Raw genomic sequence first — 27,302 nt, 5'->3', positions numbered from 1 at the left:
AGTTTGGCTACTTGGTCTCAAGAGCAGGCAGACAGTGAAAACCATTGGTGGATTCTCCATCTCCTGTACTGGAGAACTCTCCAGTCTTATGAAGTAACTCATTTACTGCTTTGACTAAGTGTTCTTATTTTTGTTTTGTTTTTTAAACACTGGGCTTCATTTGTTTTTGGCATTCTAAGATATACTGTGTTCCAAATAACATGCCTCAAAGTGTCCATTTTTCCTGTTTCTTTTTTTGGAGTGGGGACAGACAGTGACATAGATTAGATAAACTAAATAATGACTTGCTGCTTACAAGCAAATGTGTCGAGCTCTATCTGTGCATTGCTAACATGATGTTCAGCCTTGCAAAGAAGTAGAAAACCACTTGCATGCATCCAGGGTCCAAACACTGGCATCTACCTAACTGTATTATAGAATGTCAGTGAGATCTTAAATACATCACCATCATCTGTACCATGTGGGATGCTAAGTCTGGCCAGTCCTAAAATATCTCAATATTAAAGTCAATTATTTTGTCTTTTAAAAACTAGAAACCTTTTCTAATATGACCAGGGTTCTTCTCCTCTGCCAAGTTGTCAGTTGTGAAATTTTTGCCATTTTTTTTTTACTGTTCATAAACTTCTGAGAAGTTTATTTGTTATTTATATTATACGATCATAATGATGAGCTCAAGGCAAATTTTATGACAATGTTTCATGGTATAATCTGAGCATTTAAATTCATCATTGGGAATCATAGATCAAAGATGACAGAAAAAATAGATAAAAGAGAGTCGAATCCATTGCCAATAGCATTGCAATAGGACTCAGGAATGTCTCAGATCAGTATTCCCTTTATATTAAATCAGTATGACATGCAGTATTATTCTATATTCAATTACTCTTTCCCAATATAAGTTTGGTACTTTAGCCTGAAACTTGATTTTTATAATGGCAATAATATTTTTTGTGCAATTCATTTGCATTTTATATTATTTATTGACCTAAAACTACAATAGGAATTCAGAGAATTGTAAGTCTAAAGTAATGCTTCATGAAAGATTTATTGAAACATTTTTGAGTGCTAAAGTATTTTATGTATATTATTACAGCAATTATTATAGGATAATATATAGCAGACTATTATTTTTTATTTCTCCATCAGAATGTTTAAAGCTATCTGCACCACAAACTTTGATATTTTATTTCATTGCTGCTAGCTTTATATATTTTAAAAATGCATGCATTTTATTTTGTATTTAATTGTATAGACATTTCCTTCTCTTATTTTTTCTTTTTCTTTTTTTGTATTTAGGTGTCTGTTGATTTTGTGCATAATATCCTTTGCTGCCAGATTACCAGAGCAAGCATCATCATCATCATCATCATCATCATCATCATCATCATCATCATCATCATCATAATAGTTGGCAGTGAAGGAATCTAGCAGAGATATACAACTGTTCTCATTTGGAAACCAGGCACCTCTACCTCAGGAAGAACAAAACCCTCTAACTAAAGAAATAAAAGAATTGAAACAAAGAATAACTGAGCATCTAGAACAGCACAAAAACAACAGAATAAGGCTACCTGCATTGAAGCTTGTTCCAAATAAACAGCTAGCACAAGCATTAAAAGATGCAAATACTGCAATATCAAGTATAAGCACCAATTCACTGCAAGAAACAAATCAACTAATGTACAGCACAGCTGCAGTTATAACAGAATACCTGGGATGTAAAATCAACAAAAAAGAAAAACAAACAAACAGTGCACCAAAAAATGGAAGGTTAGACTAGAAAATAAGATCAGCAAGTTAAGATCACATGCAAGCAAGCTAGAACAGATGAAAGAAAAGAAGCTGAAGAACAAGAAGACCAAAGAATACCTAATCAAGAAATACCACTTAGAACCAAGGAAGATCAAGGAAGCACTGGAAATAATAAAGCAACAAATAACCGCTATAGCCAGGAAAATCAGTAGATATGAAGCTCGAATTGCAAACTATAGGCAGAACCTCCAATTTCAATCCAATCAGAAACGTTTCTACCAATCCATCAATGGAGAAACGGCAAGGAATCAGTCAGTACCTGACAAGGAAGAAACAGTGCAGTTCTGGAAGCAGATATGGGATAACCCAAAGAAATACAACAAGGATGCGGCTTGGTTAAAAGAGGTGGATGCAAACAAAACAGAAGTTGAAATGAAAGAACTAGTAATAACAACAAAAAGGGTAGAAAAAAGAGCAAAGAAAATCAAAAATTGGTCAGCACCAGGTGAAGATGAACTGCATGGGTTTTGGTTGAAACATCTAACTGTTATACACCCACTCATTGCCAAACAGTTCAACAATATACTACAAGGAGGAGAAATTGAAATTGGCTAACAACTGGGAAAACCTACCTAATAATAAAAAATCCAGCAAAAGGGGCAACACCAGGCAACTACAGGCCAATTACCTGTTTACCAACAACTTTCAAATTACTAACTGGTGTGGTAGCTGATGCAGTACAACAGCATCTAGTTGAAAACAATTTCTTTCTACCTGAGCAGAAAGGAAACCGCCCCAATAGCAGAGGAACAAAAGATCAACTCCTAATAGACAAAATGATCTTGGAAAACTGCAAGAGAAGGAAGGCCAACCTGAATGTGGCATGGATTGACTACAAAAAGGCATCATCTGAAATAGAATCGCTGCTCAACACTGTCCGTATATATAGCCAAGATATTGTAATGGAGTTTGGCTTGGACCAATGTGGCACACTTACTATCAAACAAGGAAAAATAGTGAAAACTGAAGGAATCAAGATGCCCCACGAAAATAACATTAAGAGTCTGGATGAGGAAGAGTACTACAAATACTTGGGTATCCTTCAAGCTGACAACATCAAGCACACTGAAGTCAAGAAAAAGATTAGCGGTGAATACATCAAGAGAGTGAAGAAGATCTTAAAATCCAAACTCAATGGAGGAAATACCATAAAGGCAATCAACACCTGGGCAATCCCAGTCATTAGGTACACAGCTGGAATAGTGGACTGGACTCAAGCAGAACTAAAAGCAATGGATAGGCAGACCAGAAAAATAATGACAATGAATCATGCCCTTCCTCCACGCAGTGACATTGATAGACTTTATCTACCAAGGCAAATAGGTGGGCGTGGAATGCTACAAGTACATCAGATGGGTGAAGAAGAAAAAATGGCTTTGGAAGAATATCTGAAGAACAATGATGAAGATGCACTGAAATTAGTATATCAGGAAGGCTTACTAACCACTGGAGAGACCAAACTGGCCTACAAGAAAGACCAAATGAAGAACAGAATAGAGGCATGGGAAGACAAAGCACTACATGGCCAATATATTAAAAAAATAGCTGGGAAAGCAGATAATAATAAAACCTGGCAATGGCTAAGAGCAGGAAAATTGAAGAAAGAGACCGAGGGACTAATTCTGGCTGCACAAGACCAAGCCTTAAGGACAAATGCATACAAAGTCAAAATTGAGAAGACAGCAACAGACAGTAAGTGCCGCCGATGCAAAGAAGCTGAAGAAACAGTGGACCACCTGGTAAGCTGTTGCAAGAAGATTGCACAGACTGACTACAAGCAGCGGCATGACAAAGTAGCAACAATGGTGCATTGGAAGATCTGCACAAAATATCATTTGCCTGTAAGCAAAAACTGGTGGGATCATAAAATAGAGAAAGTCATAGAAAATGATCAAATTAAACTGCTCTGGGACTTCAGAATTCAAACAGACAAGCACCTGCAACATAACACCCCAAACTTAACAATTGTCGATAAGAAAGACAAAAAAGTCTGGATAGTGGATGTGGCAGTGCCTGGAGACAGCAGAATAGAAGAGAAAGAACTGGAGAAGATACAAAATACAAAGACCTACAAATAGAAATAGAAAGACTGTGGCAAAAGCAAGCAAGGGTAGTACCAATAGTCATAGGCTCCTTGGGTGCAATCCCAAAACAACTGGAGCACCACTTGAACACCATTGGCAGTGACAAATTCGCTATTAGTCAATTGCAAAAGGCGGCCTTATTAGGAACTGCTTCCATCCTGCGACGATATCTGTAATACCATCAAACATCCACATCTGCCTATCCCAGGTCCTGGGTAAGGACTCGAAAGGTAGACAAAATGCCAAATCTAGTCTGAACATCTGGCTGACTGTGTGATGATCCATAATAATAATAATAATAATAATAATAAAGTTGGAAGGGACATTGAGGTCATCAAGTCCAACCCCCTGCTCAGACAGGAAACCCTATACCATTTCAGAAAAATGGCTGTCCAGTCTCTTCTTAATATATTAGGTTATTGTCAGAATCCAATTATATTTCATCTCTAGTTATCGACTATGGAAAACCCCATTTCTGCCCTCTCTGGATTCTGTCATACGATGAAGGGGAAGGGGGGTGAACAAAGGGGTTTTATGGCCCTCACTTCCAAGGTACAACTTCAAAGGAATTGAATATGGATACCACCAAAAGGACTAAAGCATAACAATGAGGCCATCAGCTTTCATCTACTCCTCTCTGAAGTTTCCCTTCCACCAGCAGTGAGGAAAAAGGGGTGGAAATGTAATGCCGGGGATTGTTGCTGGAAAGATAATGGGGTGGGGTGGGGCTGCTGGAGACCCCTTAAAATCTTGAACCGTAGGGCTTGGGCCCCAGGTCCTGTCTAGAATGCCTGCAACCATTTTCTCTTAATAAAGGATGCCTGTTGGAAAAAATATTCCAAGAGTTCTGTCTTCTTAAGATGAAAAGTAGGGTGGGTCCTTACAGTTATTTTTTAAAGGTACAATACAGAAAAAAATCTGAAAGAAGTGGATTTTTAGGCAACAAGTTGTCTTTACATTAGTGTATGAGTAGTATTATGGTATACACCTCTTACACTATTTACTTTCTGGTTCAATTTTTTTAGATAAGCCAGAGACCATCATGGATTAAATTAAGGACAATCCTTGACTTATGACCACAATTGAGCTCAAAATTTTGGTTGCTAAGTAAGAGAGTTGTTTTGCTCCATTTTATGACGTTTCTTGACACAATTATTAAGTGAATCACTGCAGTTGTTAAAATAGTAACATAGTTGTTAAGTGAATCTGCTTCCTTATTGTTTTTGCTTGTCAGAAGTTCTCAAAAGGTGATCACATGACTCTGGAACGCTGCAACCATCATAAATATCAACCAATTGCCAAGCTCTGAATTTTGATCATGTGACCATGGGGATGCTGCAATGGTCGTAAATATGAAAAATGTTGGACTTCCTGTGGTGACGGCGGTGCCGATGGCGGCTTTTTTCAGCCGTCCACCCTGGAATGTGTCAAAGCCAGCTGAGACAGTGAGCAACAGCCATCTCGCGGCTTGGAATCTCTCTCCCTGGGTGAAGGGGAGGAGGTGAGCTTCCCTCGGATAGTGGTAGAGCTCCCTGAGAGATCCCAAAGTTTTTTTTCTTTGGTGGTCGGAGGGTGAGAGCTCCCACGGAGTTTGAGGTGTTCTCCACATTCCAGGATGCCTTTGCTCTAATTTTTTTTTAGAGCAAAGCTAGACGCTGCTTTCACATCTGCTTTCAAAATGAACTTGTGAGTAAAATTTAAAGCAGACAGAGCTGACCAGGGAGATTATATTGGTGATTATTTTGAGACTTTAACTCTGGAAAAGATTTCATCTTCTCTTTCTTCTTATTTGAGAGGGATGAAAAATGGCGTTGAGATGTTGATTTTAAGAGTGAAAGGACTGGAACTTCAATTTGAAACAATGTAACAGCTTTTACAAGATATAAGAATTTTCTTTTCTTTTTTTTATATAGAGGGCTTTTGTCTTTCCCCCCCTCCTTTTGTCTCCTTTTTTCTCTCTCTCTCCCTGCTAACTGTTGAAGGTTTTATAAGATTTTAAGAGTTTTTTCTTTTTTATATAAGTGACAAGATGGCCTCAAAGCATCTTGGAGCTTTTGTTTCTAAAGCCTTGATCTCCTCTTCGGTAATGCAGATAGCTCAGCAAGTCGAGTCTAAATTTCCACCATTTTTTTCAGTTTTACCAGCAGTTTTATCTAAAGACTTACAGGACGCTTTGGAAGATAGCATACGATGGATTGAAAAAGAGATAGGTGAAATCATTAAAAATAAATTTAGGAAACTGAGAGAAAATATAGCGTCTGTGATTCAGAAGTTTGTTGATCATATAGATCGTCTGGATCAGCGTATTGATGTTGCTGTAGAAAGTTCTGAAAAATTGGAAGATTGAGTTGATAAAACAGAAAATAAGGTGGAAATAATTCAGGATGAAATTACTATGTTACAAGACAGAAGTATGGAGTTTGCTTTAAGAATAAGGGGAATGCAGGAAAACATTCAAGAGGATTTGAGACAAGTGGTCGTAAAGGACATAGCTTTTATTTTGGAATCTGAGCCTGAAGAAATATTGAGAGAGACGGAAAAAGTTTTTAGGGTTAATTCAAGGGTCGCGAGGCAGAGGAATCTGCCACGAGATGTGGTTATTTATTTTTCTAGTAGATCACTTCGTAATAAAATTTTACAAGCCTTTTATAAGCAGAGGTTTCAAATTGCAGCTCAGGATGTTATACTTTTGAAAGAACTACCTTCAAGAATTCTTAAAGTAAGAAAGCATTTTGTTTTTCTGGCTGATGAGCTTAAGAGGCAACAGGTCCAGTTCAGATGGGAAATACTGGTTGGAATAGTGGTGAATTATAGACTTGATACAATTTCAAAAGTGAAAGAGTTTTACACTTTTGTTTTGAAGGTGGGCTCTTCATTACCCACAGCTGAGATATTAGAAGAAAAGTTGGAAGAGCAGCCGATTGAAGAAGATATTCAGGTTGAACTTTTGCAGCAGTCCTCCTTAACAGAAGATTCATTAAAGAAATTGAGTATGACTCGTGCAGCTTTCAGAAGTAAAATAAAGGAACAGCAGAAGGTTCTCCGCCATTTTCTACACGTTAGACAATAGAAGGAAAAGCTGGAATATCAGCCGGCTAGCTAGCTTTTTTGGGGGGGAGGGAATTATAAAGAGTTTTGTTAAATCTTTGTTATTTAGGGAAAAATTTAAAAGTTTAAAATTATGATCTCTGTTTGGGAGAAGACTTGATAGGTTTTAATTTAGTGATTTAATATTTGGGAGTACTTATTATAATTTTTAATAAATGTATAAAGATAATTACGATATATTATGATATATTAAAAGTGTATAAGAAGCTGATGGGTTTTGATTTAGGAGAAAAGGTTAAATTTATGATTAATAAATTTACTTGGGTCTGGGGGGGAAAGAGTTAAGAGCCAAGTTTATATTGTTTAAAAGAAATATACATCTCGGTGTGGAGAAGGTGGATAAATTATATGAAGAATAAATATGGGATTTAATGGATAAATTATGATTAGAGTAGATATGATTAAAAGTATCGTTTTGATTATGAATAATTTTTTGTTTAAATTTGGAATTGTTTAATTTGCTTTGTATTTGATTTTTATAGTTGATTATGAATAATTTTTGGTTTAAATTTTTTAATTTGTTTGAATTTGTTGTTTAAATTTGTTTCATATCTGAGTTAAAGTAAGTTATTGATTTTGTTATTTGTATAGTTGGATAGGTTTAGTTAGATTCAGTTTGTATTAGTTAAAGTTAAATAGATTTTGTTTAATATGTTGAAAACCCTGTGCCAAACTCTGGGAAGTGGGGGGGAGGGGGGGTTGGGGGTGGGTGGGTGTTCTGGGGAGTGAGGGGAGGGGGGTTGGGGGTGGGTGGGTAAGTAGGTTAGACAATAGGATTAAAGTAAGGTAATAGATGGGACAACTTATGAGAGAGATGTTGCTTGGGCATTTCCCCGGTACTGTATCCGAAGAGGGATGAGAGTGGAGGAGAAAGGTTAGGGAGGAAGTAGGATGGTGAGAGAAGAGGGGGAGGGGAGAGAGAGGTGAGGGGAGGTGAGAAAGAGGAGGGAAGTAAGGGAGAGTGTTAGAGAGGGCGGATGCAGTTTGGGGGGGGGTGGGCAAGCAACACCTATGTGTATTTATTTTATTTTGTCAAATGTGAAATTTTTTCTTTTTTGTTTATGTAATTGATAAATGAAAAATAAAAACCTTTTTTGGAAAAAAAATAAAAAAAATTAAAAAATGTTCATAAATCATTTTTTTCAGTGTCTTTGTAATTTTGAATGGTCACTAAATGAAATGTTGTAAGTCAAAGACTACCCCTTTCCTGGGTTCCTGCTATTTCATTCAGAAAATCACCTGGTTCCATATCTTCTTTTATTTGTACTTTTCTTTTGTAAAAATCTGTGTCACTGAGTTATATTTCTGAATATCATTTTCTTTTAGTGCAAAATATTTGATATAAGAAAAGCCTGTAAGGGGTCCGGCTGATGAATTTTCTTTGTGATTTTTCCCCTTTTCTTCTTTATTTCAAGGATAAAGAAAAGCCCCTTTGAAGTATAATTGTAGGGAGTTGTTATTCTGTTCAGTTTGAACCTTCAGAAATTTTGATGAATGGCATTATAGAAATCATATTAAACAACTCAGATTCAAGCTAAGGATAACCTGCAACAGAGATGTACCAACTTTTATAGAAGTTCAAAATGCCATGCAATAAAGTTACTTTAAAAAATACCAAAAGAAGAATTGATATTGAGGATCCATTTTGGAATACCATAAGTAGGCCAGTTTTTAAAATATCTGGATGGTTTCAGAATCAAACTTAGTTAATAAACATGTTCAGTTTTTATAAACTTTATATATGCAATATGACAATCACAGAGTACACAAACAGTAAAAGTCTGACCAAATCAAAATGTGTGTGCTCATACAGAAGCATTATCAATGCAAGACAAAAAATAATAATAAATAGAACATTGAAAAAAGTGTATTAAAAAAGACAAAAGATAAAAACATATATACAGTATATATATTAACTCAGGAGTCCTGGTAGCACAGTGGTTAGAATGCAGTATAATAAACAAACTCAGTTCGACCCCAATAGGGCTTAAGGTTGACTCAGTTTTCCATCCTTCCAAGGTCAGTAAAATGAGGACCCAGGTTGTTGGGAGCAATATGCTGACATTGTAAACTGTCCAGAGAGTGCTGTAAAGCTCTATGGGGTGATATATAGGTCTAAGTACTATTGCTATTGCTATCTCCCTAGCTGGATACTGATAAATATATTGCAACAATATTAGTCTCCTACCCAGCTTGCAAAGTGGGACCAAAATTTATAAACTTTTATATCTATTTGCAACTTATTTGATCTGTCATTTAGTTACCAGATATAAAGGCAAAACTGTTAAAAAGTAACACAATAGCAGAAATAAACTTCAAAAATCCTCTGTAAATCTATTATTGTATTTAAGATTTAATAAAATCTTTGAAGATCAATTACTTTTTTCGATGAAGGACTTAATGAATTCTTTTTTTTATTAAAGTTTTAAAGATTTTATACAATATATATCCCAAATCCCTCCCACCCCTCCCCCTCCCCCACTTCCCAGAGCTGATTACAGGGTTACAAATAAACAATCATAATCTAACTAACATTACCCAACTATACTAACAATCACATCCATAACATACTTTTTCAAAATAAATATTAACAAATTAAAAACGAAAATAATAATATAATTAAACCATAATACTAAAAATAATATAAATTCAACCATATTAAACTATTAATAATAATCTAAAATTTACCCATAAGCTAGATACTTTTTAGTCTCATATTTATTCTGAATATAATCTATCCATCTTTTCCAAACCGAGATATATCTTTCTTGTGAATAGTCCTTCAAATAAGCGGAAATTTTTGCCATTTCTGCTAAATTAGACACCTTGAGTATCCATTCTTCCATAGTAGCAAAGAATCTTTCTTCCAATATTGCCCACCAATAATCTTGCAGCTGTTATAAGATTCAACATCAAATTAATTTCTTTAACATCAAAATCTACAATAACACCTAACAAAAATAATTGTGGGGTAAACTTTATCTTTCTCTTAAAAATCTTTTGAATGTTCCACCAAATCTTAATCCAAAAAGCTTTTATATTTCTACAAGTCTTATTTTCTATATGAAAATAAGTTGCATCTAAGCTTCCATATCTCCAACATTTGGGCTGTAAATTAGGATACATACAGGATAGCTTTTGAGGATCCAAATGCCACCTATAAAACATTTTATAAAAATTTTCTCTTAAATTTTGTGCTTGAGTAAATTTTACATTTCTAACCCAAATTGTCTCCCATGTGTCCAATAGAATTGGCTCTTGAATATTTTGAGCCCATTTTACCATACAGTCTTTAACTAACTCCATTTCAGAATCCAATTCTATTAAAACATTATAAATTCTCTTTATATGTGCTCGAGTTTGATCTTTAATCTGTTTTACAAAATTCACATCCCCTAAAGTAATACCAACCTTTTGATCTAAACTCCACCTAACTAACAATTGATTATACTGAAACCAAGAGTGTACAATATTTTCTTGCTTCAACTCAGCTAAAGATTTTAATTGCCAATCCTTCCCTACCAAACTAAGTAATTCCTTATAAGAAATCCTATCCAAATTCACACCCCTAGATACCCCCTCTATCGCGTGTCCCCCAAATTGGAATTTTATAGTTTAACCTATAATAATACTTCTTCCAGACACGTAATAAAGCGTTTCTTAAAATATGAGATTTAAAAACCTGATCTACTTTTTTATTATAAATTAAATATGCATGCCATCCATATAATAAATCCCATCCCTCAAGAAGGAGTATATTTTTATTTGTTAAGTTAAGCCAATCACTAATCAATGTTAAAGCCACCGCATCATAATACAATTTTAAATTAGGTGCCTTAAGTCCTCCTCTTTCCCATGCATCTTGTATAATCTTAAACTTAACTCTTGGTTTTTTCCCTGCCCAAATAAACTTGTTAATACCCTTCTGCCATTCCTCCAAGTTGGCATCTTTTTTCAAAATAGATATCATTTGAAACAAAAAAAGAAACTTTGGAAGAACATTCATTTTAACCACTGAGATTCTCCCCAGCAAAGATAACTGTAGTTTTTTCCAATCATTTAAATCCTTTTGCACTTTTACCCATAATGTCTCATAATTATTTTTGTACAATTTAACATTAGAAGCTGTAATGTATACTCCCAAATATTTAACCTTTTTCACTATTTCAAAACCTGTTAATTTAGCTAACATATCCTTTTCCTTCATAGACATATTTTTCGGTAGTATTTTAGTCTTAATGTTATTTACCTTAAAACCAGAGACTTTCCCATACTGGGTTATGATTCCCACCAAATCCCTTACTGAATCTATCAGTTGAGATAATGTCACAACCAAATCATCGGCAAAAGCTCTCAACTTATAATCATTCTTATTTATTTTTATTCCCTTTATTGTAGGTGATTCACGAATTTTAATAAGTAAAATCTCCATTGTTAAAACAAATAACAATGGGGATAATGGACATCTTTGTCTTGTACCCTTTTCAATTTTAAATGCTTCTGTTAATCCCCCATTAATTATAATTTGTGCCAATTGTTGATATATAGCCTTAAGAGCATACAAAAATTTATCCCTAAAATTCATTTTCTCTACAACTCTCAATAAAAATTGCCAATTTAACTGATCAAAAGCTTTTTCAGCATCCAAAAATATCAAAGCCGCAGGGATTTGATTGTTCTTGTCCAAATACTCAATTAGGTTAACAATTTGTCTTACATTATATTTCATATATCTCCCAATTATAAATCTAGATTGATCACTATGGATCAATTGCTTCAAAACATGCATTAATCTATTTGCCAATATTTTTGAAAAAATCTTATAATCTGTATTCAAAAGAGATATAGGTCTATAATTCTTAGGCTGGGTAAGATCTTGATCCTCCTTTGGGATCAACAATATAAAAGCCCTTCTCCAAGATGGAGGTACCTCTGCTCCCAACAAAATATTATTAAAAAGTTCCTTTAATAGTTCTATCATTTCTTCAGATAACATTTTATAATAGATTGCTGTTAATCCATCTGTACCAGGAGCCTTACCAACCTTTAACTGTTTAATCACCCAAATAATTTCCTCAGAAGTAATTAAACCAGTGGTTCTCAACCTGTGGGTCGGGACCCCATTTGGGGTCGAACAACCATTTCATGGGGGTCGCCAAACAATGCAGTCCGCCATTTTTCCCCTTTTCCTTAGCTGTGCTACTCCCTTTTATTCTATTGGCTTTTGAAAGCCAATAGAATAGACTCTCTTGAATAGAGTCTAATTCTATTGGCTTTCAAAAGCCAATAGGAATTGTCCAGGCTGTCTCTGCCCTGCTGAGCCCGCCAAAAGTCCCATTCTGCAAACGGTGCTGCACCAGTTGAGTAGTCCTCGACTTACAGCCGGTTGAGTTGTCTTCAACTTATGACCGGTTGGGGGTCGCAACATTAAAAAGGTTGAGAACCACTGAATTAAACAATTCATCTCATCTCATTGATCATTTGAAAGTCTAGGAAAATGTGCTGCCTATAGATACTTTTCTATATCTGAAACTTGTATGCTTTCACTAGCATATAACTTTGAATAAAAATCTAAAAAACTCCTTTTAATCACATTTTGTTGATAAACCTCTTTACCTTTATAATCTATTTTCTCTATAATCCTTGACTTCTGTTTCTTCTGTAATTGATAAGCCAACCACCTACCAGGCTTATTTGCATTACAAAATGTATTATGTTTCATGTAACTTAAATTAATTGCAGTCTGATCAGCCATTAACATGTTAAATTGATCCTTAAGCATATTTATAGAAACCTTTAACCTATTATCCAATGGACTCAAAATAAAAGCCTTCTCTTTCACTTTGATCTCTTCTTCCAACTCTTCACATTTTTTCATCTGTTTGTGCCTATGCGCATTATTCATGTGGATCAAAACCCCTCTCATATAAGCTTTGCTAGCATCCCAAACCATAGCCATTGAGGTACCCTTATGCATATTCAAAACAAAAAATTTCTTCAAATATTCTCTACATTTCTGCGAAATCCCCTCATATCTAAATAAGTTCTCATTCAACCTCCAAGATCTTCTATTTCCTTCTTCAGCAAATAACTCCAACCATACAGGACTGTGATCTGACAATGTCCTAGGAAAAATCTTGACATTCTTGACCCTAGAAAAGAGATCAGTAGTAATTAAAAAAAATCAATTCTAGAAAATGATTGATGCCTATCCGAAATAAAAGTAAAATCTCTGTCCTCCATGTTCTGTTCTCTCCAAATATCTCTGAGTTCCAAATCATCCTTCAAATAAAAAAAAAAACTTTAGGTAATTTAGAGTGATTGGAAGATTTAGAAAATTCTTTCTTGTCCTTACTTGCATCTATAACTCCATTCCAATCACCCATCATAATAACAGATTTATAATCCAGTTGAATTAGTTTCTGATGTATCAACTTATAAAATGTTTTTGTTGTTGATTAGGGGCGTATAGTCCAATGATAAGAAATCTCTTACCATATAATAATAGATCAATAATAACACATCTTCTTTGTGCATCAGAATCAATTAATTTTGCCGATAAATCTTTCCTCATGTAGATAACTACATCCCCTTTTTTTCTGGAGCAGAGGCTATAAAATGTAATTCCAACCGGGAGTTAATCAAATACTTTTGGTCCTTTGAAGTAATATGAGTCTCTTGCAAACATACAACATCATTCTTATGTTGTTTCAAATAGTGAAATACTTTCTTTCTTTTCTGTGGTGAATTCAGACCAATAACATTCCATGTCAGAAACTTTGCCATTTTTAGTGGCCTGAAGCCTCTGGAACACTGTTTGATGATCAGCTGTCGATGAACTCTTTGGTCTTGTCCCTCCCACAGGCTCTGAAGTAGTCAAGTGTGTTGTAGATCCAACATCCACTTTTTGCTGTTCTTTTTCTTTACATCTATGAGCTGCACGAGTCATTCTCTGTTCCTTTGGATCATCTTTTGTCTCCAAACACTGTTGCATAGATTCAGTCTGCAAATCTCCTACAACTAATGACATTGCACCTTCAACCAGCTGTTCTTCCAGCTTTTCTTCAAGTCTCTTAGATCGTGGAAATGGTGGTGAGCCTGCCTTCAGGACAGAGGTATAAAAATCTCTCACTTTTAAAATTGTATTAAGTTCATAAGGTGTCCCAGCATAGTTCACCACTATTCCAACAGGTAACTCCCATCTGAACTGAACCTGTCATTTTTAAAGCTCCTCAGCCAAAAAAGCAAAGTCCTTTCTTTTTCTAAGAATTTTTGGAGGTATTTCTTTTAAAATTATAACATCTTGAGCTGCAATTTGAAATCTCTGCTTATAAAAAGCCTGTGTAATTTCATTACGAAATGATCTTCTGGAAAAATAAATAACCACATCTCTTGGTAAATTTCTCACAAATCTCACAATCCATGAATTAACCCTAAAAATTTTATCTCTCTCTCTCAAAATTTCTTCAGGTTCACATCCCAAAATGGAAGCTAAATCTGCTGCTATTTCCTCTCTCAGATTCTCTTGCAAATTCTCCTTCAGCCCTCTTATTTGCAAAGCAAATTCCATGTCTCTATATTATGACATAATAATTTCATCCTGTGTTCTATCAACCTTATTTTCAACTTTACCAACTCTATCTTCTAATCTTTCAGCATTTTCCACCACATCATCCACACGCTCATCTAGACGCTCTATATGGGCTGCTAACTCTTGAAGTGCAAGCACTATGTCCTCCCTCATCTCCCTACTTTTATCCTCAAAAAGCTCTGCCATCTCTTCTTTAATCTGTCGTGCTGTTTTTCCCAAAGCATCCTGTATATCTTCAAGTGTAAATGCTGGTAGTGGGGGAGAAGGTGGGGGAGACTTAGGCTTGGTTTGCTGTACAGTCTGAGTTACCGGAGAGGAAATTGAGCCTTTAGGAAGAACGGAAATTCTGAGGCATTTTGAAGCCATTTTCAAACTGTTTAGAACCACCTCTTATAAGTCTTGTATGATCTTATAAAACCAACAATTACAAAAAAAAGGAAAAAAAGAAGAGAGGGGATGGTAAAAACAAATCACCCCCCAAATAAGAAAAGAAGCTTGCTTTTTAAATGAGCAACCAAAATCCATTACATTGTTTAAACTTTGTTGCCAAGTAAAAGTCTTTCTTAATAATGTCCTTTCAGACAAAGAAACAGCATTCCTGTGCCATTTTTCTCTTCCTTTTATTAAAATTAATAGGTGGAGAAGATTCTTTAATTATTTCCTGAGTTAAAGTCCCAAATTCTCACAATTCTGATCCCTCCATCTGCTTTTAATTTTGCTCACAGATCTCTCTAAAATGCAGATGTGGAAACAGCTTCTAACTTTGTTCCTGAAAACAAAGGTGTCCTGGGGTGCGGAGAAAACCTCGGACTCCGAGGGAGTTCTCACCCTTCGACCTCCAAAAAAAAAAAAAAGATTTATGGAGGTCCTGGGGAACTCAACCTCTATCCGGGAAAACTCACCTCCTCCCCTTCTCCCGGGGAGAGAGGCTCCAAGCTGCGAAACAGCTGCTGTTCGCCGTCTCTGCAGGTTTTAACACATTCCCAGGGCAGACGGCTAAAGAAAAGCTGCCATTGGCGCGGCGATCGCCACCAGAAGTTCAAGGACTTAATGAATTCTATTTTACATAGAAACCCAGTGCTGGATTCATGGAAGAATGCCTACATCTCTTTAATAGCTAAAGAAGGACTGGACTTAATCTCTGTGAAGAATTATAGGCCAATTTCTCTTCTTAAAAATGACTACAATATTTTCACATCTATCTTAGTTGGATGACTTAAGTTTTATAGGATTATATACATGAAGACCAGTATGGTTTCTTTTACCCAAAAGACAACTAAAAGATAATATAAGAGTAATCTTGGATATAACTGAACATTTGCATCAATGTAGCAACAAACAGGTCATATTAATTTTTGTAGATGTAGCAAAAGCATTTGATAATTTGGACTTTATGTGGTGGAAAGGATGGATTTTGGTTTGGGTTTTATACAGAGTTTGAAGTCCATTTATACATTCCAGAAAGTTCAGATTATGGTAAATTTGTTTATTCTGGAACTGTTCAGATTATGGTAAATTTGTTTATTTGGAACTATTAAATAGGAATATTAGACAAGACAACAGGGCAAAGGGATTAGAAATTAAAGCACACAATTATAAACTTCATGCTTTTGCTGGTTGGAGGGGGTTGGGTTTCAAAGTGGGAAGAATAGCTTGGTGCTTTGCACGGGAATGTTACATTTCACTTGACTGTACTGCAACCACTGTTTTTTAGTAAAAGTCTTTTTGATTAACCACATTGTATTAAGAATCATGAGAGAGCCAGTTGTTTTTCTGCAATTCTAACTATCTGTTGAAGATTATATGTCTTGTTTGGTTGCAGTGCCAAACCAGACAGTTAGAGATGCAAATAACAGACTCAACAATTCTTTTATAGAACTGTATCAGCAGCTCCTTGGACAGTCTGAGCTTTCTGAGTTGGCACAGAAAGAAAATTCTCTGCTGTGCTTTTTTTATTGAAAAAGTTTTATTGACAATTAACAAAAAAAATTTTAAACCCACAAGGCCACCCACCCCCACCCCCAACCCCCTCCTACTTCCCAGAGCCGAGTACAGGGTTATAACAAACATATTAAACAAAATCTAATTAAATTTAACAAATTATACAATAACTAAATTCATACTTAACCCTTAACTCCCTTTAAACCTTAATATCATAATATTATAAAACAATTATTATAAAGAACCATAATAACAGTAAATAACTAAATAATTTCCATTATAAAATGCTATTAACAATAATTATTATTTAAAATTTAATCATAGAATAAATGGAACTTTTTAGTTCCATATTTAATCTGAATATAATCTATCCATCTTCTCCATACCATAATATATCTTTCTTGTGTATGATCCTTTAAATAAGCAGAAATTTTAGCCATTTCTGCTAAATTAGAAACTTTAAGTGTCCATTCTTCTATAGTAGGCAACGAATCTTTCTTCCAATATTGACCTATCAATAGCCTTGCTGCTGTTACTAGATTCAACATTCTGTATAAAGAATTACTTATTTGATCGGGTACTGACTGGCAATTAAAATCTTTAGACATATTAAGGCAAGAAAATATTTTACAGTCATAGTTTCAGTATTTACAAATAGTGGATAGGTGGACTTTAGATAAAAAAGTAGGAATAACATTAGGAGATGAAAATTTGGTAATTCAGATTAAAGATAAGAGTCAGGCTCATATAAAAAGCATTTATAATGTATTAATAGAATTGGATTCGGAAACGGAATTGGTTAAAGATTGTATGGTTAAATGGGCTCAGAATATCCAGGAACCGATTCCATTGGATTTATGGGAGATAATTTGGATTAGAAATGTTAAATTTACACAGGCTCAAAATTTAAGGGAAAATTTTTACAAAATGTTTTATAGGTGGCATTTGGATCCTAAAAAGTTGTCTTGTATGTATCCTAATTTACAGCCTAAATGTTGGAGATGCGGTAGTTCTGATGCAACTTATTTTCATGTTTGGTGGACTTGTAAAAATATTAAGGCTTTTTGGATTATGATTTGGTGGAACATTCAAAAGATTTTTAAAAAGAAGATAAAGTTTACTCCTCAACTATTCTTACTAGGGATTTTTGAGGATTTTGATGTTAAAGAAACTATTTTAATGTTGAATCTGCTGTGCTTTTTTGATAACATTTTTGATGTTAGGTGTCCATTTTAAGTCATGAGATATTATAGAACCTAGAAACTTAAAGGTCTCAACTGTTGATACTGTGTTGTCTAGTATTGTAAGAGGTGGTAGAATAGGAGAATTTTTCCTAAATTCTACTACCATTTCTACAGTTTTGAGTGTGTTCAGTTCAAGTTTGTTCCGGCCATACCACAAGGCTAGTTGTTCAACCTCCCATCAGTGTCAGGACCCCTTCATAATCATATTTCAGGGCCCTGCCATTCTGATAGCAGGTGGGAGATTTCGCTCTGTTGGGAGGAAGACTCATGGATGTATTTCCTTTACTTTGTTCTCTCTACCTTTTGATGTATTGCTTTGGGTGTGAAGAGGGGGAGGAATGTGTCAGGAACCATCTGCCTTATCTCCAAGCCGTTGTAAAAAGAAGACACAGCACATGGAAACTGTCCCTTATCATTTTGGTTCACATAACAACTTCACACCTGTGGATTGGCTGGAAGACTGCTAGACAGTCGGACACTGGGGGAGGGGTTTGTGAAAGGAAACTTTAATATAGCGATTTACGTGGGAATTCCTCAGATCTTGCTTTGCCTTTCTGTTTTCACTGACTCTCAATAAAAGTTCCTGTTTGGAACAATGCCTGTTTCAAGAGTTCTGCTTTCTTGGGAGTACTAGCTGAGGCAGACCTTACAGTCAGTATGCAGATTTATCATTGTTTCAAATGATACCAATTACTGTTGTATCATCTGCAAACTTCAGTATTTTAACAAATGGGATCCTCTGAGATACATTTGTTGGTATATAGAGAGAAGTGGAGAGAGCACGCAGCCCTCGGGGTCCTATGTGCTAATTGTACAGGTATCTAATGTGATTTTGAGTAGCTTCACCTGTGGCTTCCTGCCTGTTAGAAAGCTTATGATCCACTTACAAATGTGGTCAGGCACAGCTAGCTGAATTAGTTTAGTTAGAAGAATATTTGGAATGATGGTACCGAATGCTGAGCTGAAGTCTACAGAAAGGATGTAGTGTAGAGCCATATTAACAACATCATCTGTCAATCTATTTGCTTGGTAGGCCAGCACCAACCTTTCAAAAGTTTTCATAACTACGGATGTCATAGCAACTAGTCTGTAGTCATTCAATTCTTTCATGGAGGATTTCTTTGGCATTGGAGATGATAGTAGAGTGTTTGAAGCAAGAAAGAACATAACAAATCTCTAGTGATTTATTAAATATGCAAGTGAAGATGGGGGTCAGTTGGTTAGCACAAGATTTCAAGCAAGAAGGAGTTATCTTGTCTGGGCCTGGTGCTTTTCCAGGCTTTTTTCTGTGAAATAGATCTTGCACATTATTTTCTGTGATCACCGGGGGGGGGGGGAATGTCCAAAGGAATGGGTCAGTTGCGGAACGTTTGGCTGTTGTTGGTGCATCTGAAATGGAGATGGTGGTGATAGGTGACAGTGGTTTCTGCTCAAATCTACAGTAAAACACATTCAGATCATCTGCCAGTTGTCAATCAGAATAGAACTGGAAGGGACCTTGGAGTTCTTCTAGTTCAGCCCCCTGCTCAAGTAGGAGTCACTATGTCATTTCAGACAAGTGGTTGTCCAGTTTCTTTTTAAAAACCCTGAGTGATGAAGCACCCACAACGTCTGAAGGCAAGCTGTTCCACTGGTTAATTGTCCTCACTGTTAGGAAATTTCTCCTTAATTCTAGGTTGCTTCTCTCCTTAATTAGTTTCCATCCATTGTTTCTTGTCTTGCCTTCTGGTGTTTTGGAAAATAAATTGACCCCCTCATCCTTGTGGCAGCCTCTCAAATACTAGAATACTGCTATCATGTCCCCACTAGTCCTTCTTTTCCCTAGATTGGCCATTCCCAAATCCTGCAACCATTCTTCATATGTTTAAGTCTCCAGGCCTTTAATCATCTTAGTTGCTCTTCTTTGCATTTTTTCCAAACTCTCAGCATCTTTTTTGTATTGCGGTGACCAAAACTGGATGCAGTATTCCAGATGTGGAATTCCCTTCAGCAAGGAAAAGAGGTTTGCTGTAACTTGTGATATTTTTAAGAGTTTTCCACATATTTGCTGGTTTATTTGTTGAGAGTTGATTCCTTAGCTTTCAGAGTAGCTTCTTTTTGCTGCTCTGATCTCCCCTTTTTTTTTACATTTTTTCTGGCCTTATTATACAGCATTCTATCTCTTTTTCTATAGGCTTCTTCTTTGGCCTGACATAGCTGCTTGAGTTTAGCTGTGAACCAAGGCTTATTGTTACTGTATATTTACAGGTTTCTGATCAGCACATGTAGGTCTTCACAAAAACTAACATATGATGATACAGTATTGTGAGGTAAACAAGAAATGTACATGTTATAATTTTTCATTTCTGATAAAGGAATAGGCATATAGAGGCACTTAGTTAAGATATTTTTAGGAAAGGAGTTGTAGTAAGCTGGAGGAATAAAGAAGAACTATATATACTGACTCTAAGCATAGTGCACATTATTGTAGAATAGCATATAGCTTATGAATAACGTATTATTCATTTATATAAACTGCCTAGAATTAGTATTTTAGAGTATAACTATGAACCAAAGTGCAGCCATGTTTAACTGAAGCATGAACTCTGTTACACACATAGCTTTTAGATGAAAAGCAGGCACTCTTATAGATAAATAAGGGAAGACATAAATCCTTTATAATTACAATTATCCAGTTTGGGTAACAGTTCACCTTGTAGATAAGGCTATATACTCTTAGTTGGCAGTATGTTACAAATCATGACACAGATAAGGGAAGATAAGACAGGAACAACAGGGGCTTTTGATCTAATAATTGGAGGGTTTGGTAATTGTAGTGGTTGCTAGGTGGTCAGAAAAGCATGTGACCAATTGAAACCTATCAATTGGGTTTCAATTGGAAGGATGTGGCATGGTGTATGGGACAGGGTATAAAAACCTATGCAAGTTAGCACTGTTAAAATCTTTTAAACAATGAGGAGTGAAACTGGATATTTTCTTCAGCCTACATAATCTGGTCAGAAAGAGTTTGTAATGCATTGTTTATGCAAGGTTGTGGAGGAACATACACTGCAAATAGAAAGAAGGTGTATTTCAAAGACAAAAGCCTAGAAAAGCACCAGACACAGACAAGATAACTCCTTCTTTCTTGAAAGCTTGTGCTAACCTACTGGCCTCTACTTTATTCTCTCATGGAGAATAAAATAGTTTGCAGTTTATAATTAATGTCTCTAAGTCCATATTACATAATTTATTTAGTGTAGTTACATTTTTGTACCATCGGTTATTGATAAAAAAGCAGAGACTCCCCTCCTTTTTTTTTACTGTATGTTTCTGCAATTCTGTCTGCCCTCTGTATCTGAAACCTTGGGATATATAAGCTGCTACCATTAATTGACTCATTTAGCCAGGTTTCAGTGAAGCAGAGGGCTGCTGAGTTGTAAAAATCAGAGTTGTATCTGTTTAAAAGAAGTATTTCATCCGTCTTATTAGCAAATGAATGTAAATTAGTCAGAAAGAGTGAAAGAAGATGAGTTTTTATTCCATTTTTCTTTAGTCTTATTTAAAATCCCTGTCCTCTTAACCCTTCTCCACCTCCATCATCTTCTCCTTTGGTTTTTGTTTTTCCATTGTTCAAAGAGAGCTGCCACTTCCTGGATGAGAATCTCCACTGCATTTGTATAGATGGTGGGGGGAGTGTAGTCACAGACAGCTGCCCTTTAAAAAAAGGTTGCTTGATGCTTAACAGTTGTTCCGTTGAATATGAAATCCAAAGTGAATCACAAAGAATAATAAAAAACAACAAAATTATCAGAGAGCATTTTACTGAGGCTGCCATCGGTGGTGCCATCTTGAGGAACAAAAAACATTCTGTATAAATATAATAATGATAATGCAGAAAATATTTAAGATACAAATACTAATGAAACCTGAAGCTTTTCTTTTAGATATTATGTATACACAAATTGAAAAACAATTTGGGATGTTATTTCTTTATATGGTGACTGCTAAATACTGGAAAGAAAAAGTTGCTGACAGTGGAAGAATGGATTTTAAAATGACTGAACAAGCAAAGATGGTGAAACTAACTGTTTTATTAGAGACAATGGATTAGACAGCTTTATAAGAGGCTGGAAACTATTCGTGGACTTTCTATGAGTTAAATACAATGACAGATAGTTAACAGAGGGATTTGAAGATTAGTTTAATTAGTTTAATTTGACTTCCAGGAAGACGGCCAACTGGTGGCACGCCTGGGAAGAGATCTCTGAAGAATTTCTTCCTGGGGTGTAGCTCTTCAAACTTTTATCTGAAGGGACTGGCATTTCTTTAGTTTTTAAGACCCACTGGTCAGTGTGGGTCAAAGAACTTTACCCCAGAGCCTTCCAAAACAGCTTCAAGCTGGCAGATGGCTTCCAAAGTCTGTCTGAAGCAATCTGCATGCCAAACGCTGGGAGGGAGGGGCTATAATCTGTTAGAGTTTGAAGAAGCTGATGTTTGAAATGCACCTTTCAAACCGAGAGTAAGTTGTGTCTTTCCCTTAATCACCTTCAAAGACTATTATTCTTTTCAAGCCAAGCTAAAAAGAGGCTCTTGTTAGTTATAGTCTGCTGTGCCTTTTTGAAGACTCATGCCATTTTAGGGATTCCTGTTTGTCTTAAACAACAAGGGGCTATTAAGGCTGTTAAGGTGAGCCAAATTAGGAAGTGTGGTGAAGAAAGAAAGAAAAAGCTGTCCAACACATATAAAGAATAGGCTGTGATTTTAGTTTAATGTTATACTAACTTAGAATAAAACAGAATAGAGCTGGAAGGGACCTTGGAGGTCTTCTAGTCGAGCCCCCTGCACAAGCAGGAGAACCATACCATCTCAGATAGGTGATTTTCCAGTCTCCTCTTGAAAATTTCCAGTGATGGAGTGCCCACAATTTCTAGGGGTAAGTTGTTCCACTGGTTGATTGTCCTCACTATCAGGAAGTTTCTCCTTAATTCCAGGTTGCTTCTCTCTTTGATCAGCTTCCAACCATTGTTTCTTGTCCTTCCCTCTGGTGCTCTGGTGAATAACCTGGCCCCCTCTTCTTTGTGGCATCCTCTCAGATACTGGAACATTGCTATCATGTCTCCTCTATTTCTTCTTTTCTTTAGACTAGCCAGACCCAAATCCCGTAGCTGCTCTTCATATGTTTTGATCTCCAGGCCTTTGATCATCTTAGTTGCTTTTCTCTGAATGTTTTCCAAACTCTCAACATCTTTTTTGTGATATGGTTGAAGGAAATAAATAAAAGTTATTCTTTTATAAAATGTAGAAATGTAATTGTAGAAAGGTAATTGTAGAAACCCCTTTATGGATTACTGCATTGTCGTGGCGAAGGAGCTTGAGCAACTCAATGAAGCTATAAGCTATGCTGTGCAGGGCCACCCAAGATGGTGATGGAAGTTAGCCCAGAGAAAGAAATATTAAAAAGGGCAGAAAAATATATTTTTCCTCAAAAGGACTTTTTAAAACCAAACCTGGCCCCAAATCTATCTCTCTGCCCCAAGCAAGACTTTAGCCCTATACAAATGCAGATGTAAAACTATCAGAAAGTTGAAGCCAGAGCAATCAAGAAGACAAAAGAGAAGATCTGCATACCCCACCCAAACTCTAGGAGTCAGCCCCATCACCTGGGAAGCAGGATATGATAATACAATTAAACCACAGATATCAAGGCCTAGACAAACACTCAGAAACAGCCTCAAGGTTCATGCCACAGGAACAGGAAACTATTCCAAACAAGGCTAGAGGGGGTATAAAAGCCTACTGCCTCATGTGCTCAGCCCTTCTCTCTCCTCTGCACTTTCCTGAAGAACCATCTTTCTGCAATAAACTGTAACCTTCTTCCCAAAGCAGTCGCCATGTTTGCTTATTTATTCCCGGCTTGGATGAACCAGGATGAAGACTTTACTTCTAACAATGGACAGGTCATAGCAGAGAGTTCTGACAAAATGTGATCCACTGGAGAAGGAAATGGCAAACCACTCCAGTATCTTTGCCATGAAAACCCCATGGACAGTACTAAAAGGCAAAAAGATATGACGCTGGAAGATGAGCCCCTCAGGTTGGAAGGTGTCCAATATGCTACTGGGGAAGAGCAAAGAGCTAGTACTAGTAGCGCCAGAAAGAATGAAGCGACTGGGCCAAAGCCGAAAGGACGCTCAGCTGTGGATATATCTGGTGGTGAAAGGAAAGTCCGATGCTGCAAAGATTTTTTCTCCATAGGAACCTGGAATGTAAGATCCATGAATCAAGGCAAGCTAGACGTAGTCAAAAAAGAGATGACCAGACTGAACATCGACATCTTAGGAATCAGCGAACTAAAATGGACAGGAATGGGTGAATTTAACTCAGATGACCATCAGGTATACTATTGTGGGCAAGAATCCCTCAGAAGAAATGGAGTAGCCTTCGTAGCCAATAAAAGAATAGGAAAAGGAATACTGGGATACAATCCCCAAAATGACAGAATGATCTCAATTCGAATCCAAGGCAAACCATTCAATATCGCAATAGTCCAAATCTATTCCCCAACCACTGGTTCTGAAGAGGATGAAATTGACCGGTTCTATGAAGCCCTACAACACCTTATAGAATTAACACCAAAAAATGATGTCCTTATCACCATGAGGGATTGGAATGCTAAGGTAGGAAGCCAAAAAATAACTGGAATAACAGGCAAGTTTGGCCTTGGAGTACAAAATGAAGCAGGGCATAGGCTGATAGAATTTTGTCAAGAGAATACGATGGTCATAACAAACACTCTTTTCCAACAACCCAAGAGACGGCTCTACACATGGACATCACCAGACGGTCAACATAGAAATCAGATTGACTATGTGCTCTGCAGCCAAAGCTGGAGAAGCTCTATACAGTCAGTAAAAACAAGACCAGGAGCTGACTGTGGCTCAGATCATGAGCTTCTCGTTGCAAAATTTAGGCTTAAATTGAAAAAAGTAGGGAAAAGCACTAGGCCACTCAGGTATGAACTAAATCATATTCCTGGTGAATATACAGTAGAGGTGACAAATAAATTTAAAGAATTAGATCTGATAGACAGAATGCCTGAAGAACTATGGATGGAAGTTCGCAACATTGTACAAGAGGTAGCAACTAAAACCATCCCAAAGAAAAAGAAATGAAAGAAAGCAAAATGGCTGTCTGAGGAAGCTTTGCAAATAGCTGAGGAAAGAAGGGAAGCAAAAGGCAAAGGAGAAAGAGAAAGATACACCTAATGAATGCAGATTCCAGAGAGATGTAGCTAGAAGAGATAAGAATGCCTTCTTAAAAGACAGTGCAAAACAAATAGAAAACAACAGAATAGGGAGGACCAGAGATCTCTTCAAGAAAATTGGACATATGAAGGGAACGTTTCATGCAAAGATGGGCATGATAAAGGACCAAAATGGCAGAGACCTAACAGAGGCAGAAGAGATTAAGAAGAGATGGCAAAACTACACAGAATAACTATACAAGAATGAGCTTAACATCCCAGATAACCACAATGAGATGGTCACTGACCTCGAACCAGACATCCTAGAATGTGAAGTGAAATGGGCCTTAGAAAATCTGAGCAACAACAAAGCTAGTGGAGGTGACAGTATTCTAGCTGAGCTATTCAAAATCTTAAAAGACGATGCAGTAAAAGTGCTACACTCAATTGGCCAGCAAATTTGGAAAACTCAACAGTGGCCACAGGATTGGAAAAGGTCAGTTTACATTCCAATTCCAAAGAAAGGCAATGTCAAAGAATGTTCAAACTATCGCACCATTGCACTCATTTCACATGCTAGTACAGTTATGCTTAAAATCCTACAAGCTAGACTCCAGCAGTATGTGGATCGAGAACTACCAGAAGTACAGGCAGGATTTCGAAGAGGCAGAGGAACTAGAGATCAAATTGCCAACATACGCTGGATCATGGAGAAAGCTAGGGAGTTCCAGAAAAACATCTACTTCTGCTTCATTGACTATGCTAAAGCCTTTGATTGTGTGGATCACAACAAACTGTGGCAAGTTTTTAAAGAGATGGGAGTACCAGACTATCTCATTTGTCTCTTGAGAAACCTATATGCGGGTCAAGAAGCAACAGTGAGAACTGGACACGGAACCACTGATTGGTTCAAATTTGGAAAAGGAGTCCGGCAAGGCTGTATACTGTCGCCCTGCCTATTTAACTTGTATGCAGAGCACATCATGAGAAAGGCAGAGCTAGATGAATCAAAAGTTGGAATTAAGATTGCCGGAAGAAATATCAACAACCTAAGATATGCAGATGATACCACTCTAATGGCAGAAACTGAAGAGGAACTAAAGAGCCTCTTGATGCGGGTGAAGAAGAAGAGTGCAAAAGTAGGCTTGAAACTCAACATTAAGAAAACCAAAATCATGGCATCCGGCCCTCTCAATTCCTGGCAAATAGATGGGGAAGAAATGGAGGTAGTGACAGATTTTATTTTCCTAGGCTCCAAGATCACCGCAGATGGGGACTGCAGCCAAGAAATTAAAAGACGCTTGCTCCTGGGGAGGAAAGCTATGGCAAATTTAGACAGCATTCTAAAAAGCAGAGACATCACCCTGCCAACAAAAGTGCGTATAGTCCAGGCCATGGTTTTCCCAGTTGCAATGTATGGCTATGAAAGTTGGACCATAAGAAAGGCTGAGCGCAAAAGAATTGAGGCCTTCGAATTATGGTGCTGGAGAAGACTCCTGCGAGTCCCTTGGACTGCAAGGCGTTCAAACCGGTCAGTCCTAGAAGAGATCAACCCCGACTGCTCTTTAGAAGGCCAGATCCTGAAGTTGAAACTCAAATACTTTGGCCACCTAATGAGAAGGAAGGACTCACTGGAAAGGGGCCTAATGCTGGGAAAGATTGAGGGCAATAGAAGAAGGGGACGACAGAGAATGAGATGGCTGGATGGAGTCACTGAAGCAGTAGGTGTGAACTTAAATGGTCTCCAGAAGATGGTAGAGGACAGGAAGACCTGGAGGAACGTTGTCCATGGGGTCGCGATGGGTCGGATACGACTTCGCAATTAACAACAACAACAATTTGAATGAAAAGTTTGGATATTCCAGGGTAATGAATTTTGAGAAAATTATGACTGATAAGAGTGGTTTCAATACTGGGGGGAAATTAAGCTTAAATAAGAATCTTGAAAGCAGGCTATATAATAACTTAATAAGATGACTTCTATAAATACAATTGAAACATAAGCTGATTAGAAAAAATGTTATATGTTGATGTTATTGTTATATGTATAAAATACTAGAAAAATGTTTATACCCAATTCTGTATGTACTGAAAGTATTAAGAATTATATTTGTTTCGACTTCCGGTTCTGGATTGTGGCGCTCGCAGCTGTGCGAGGAGATTGCTGTCTTCGCCAGTTGATTCTTCGCTGCTGGTAGATCCTTAATCAGGTCGAAAAGCCGCCTTGGAGGGGCAGCTAGCGGTGAGGAGGTCCTCATCGTCCTTGGGAGAGTGGCAGCTTCTTCCAAGGACTGAGA

General features: G+C 36.7%; 1 protein-coding gene across 1 annotated transcript in view; it reads right to left on the bottom strand.

Annotated features, from left to right (window-relative positions):
* Positions 1-14,961, bottom strand: part of LOC120316550 (contactin-associated protein-like 2) — a 202,979-nt gene extending 188,018 nt beyond the window's left edge. Inside the window, exon 1 of the mRNA XM_039362276.1 lies at positions 14,637-14,961. Coding sequence (XP_039218210.1) covers positions 14,637-14,961 — 325 coding nt within the window. The remainder of the gene's footprint in view (positions 1-14,636) is intronic.
* Positions 14,962-27,302: the final 12,341 nt, after the last annotated feature.

This window comes from Crotalus tigris, unplaced genomic scaffold (genome assembly GCF_016545835.1).
Source record: "Crotalus tigris isolate CLP2741 ecotype Arizona unplaced genomic scaffold, ASM1654583v1 scf7180000019411.436016, whole genome shotgun sequence".
Taxonomy (NCBI): Eukaryota; Metazoa; Chordata; class Lepidosauria; order Squamata; family Viperidae; genus Crotalus; species Crotalus tigris.
Note: the sequence above shows the minus strand (reverse complement) of the source record. Positions and strands in the feature narration are given on the sequence as shown.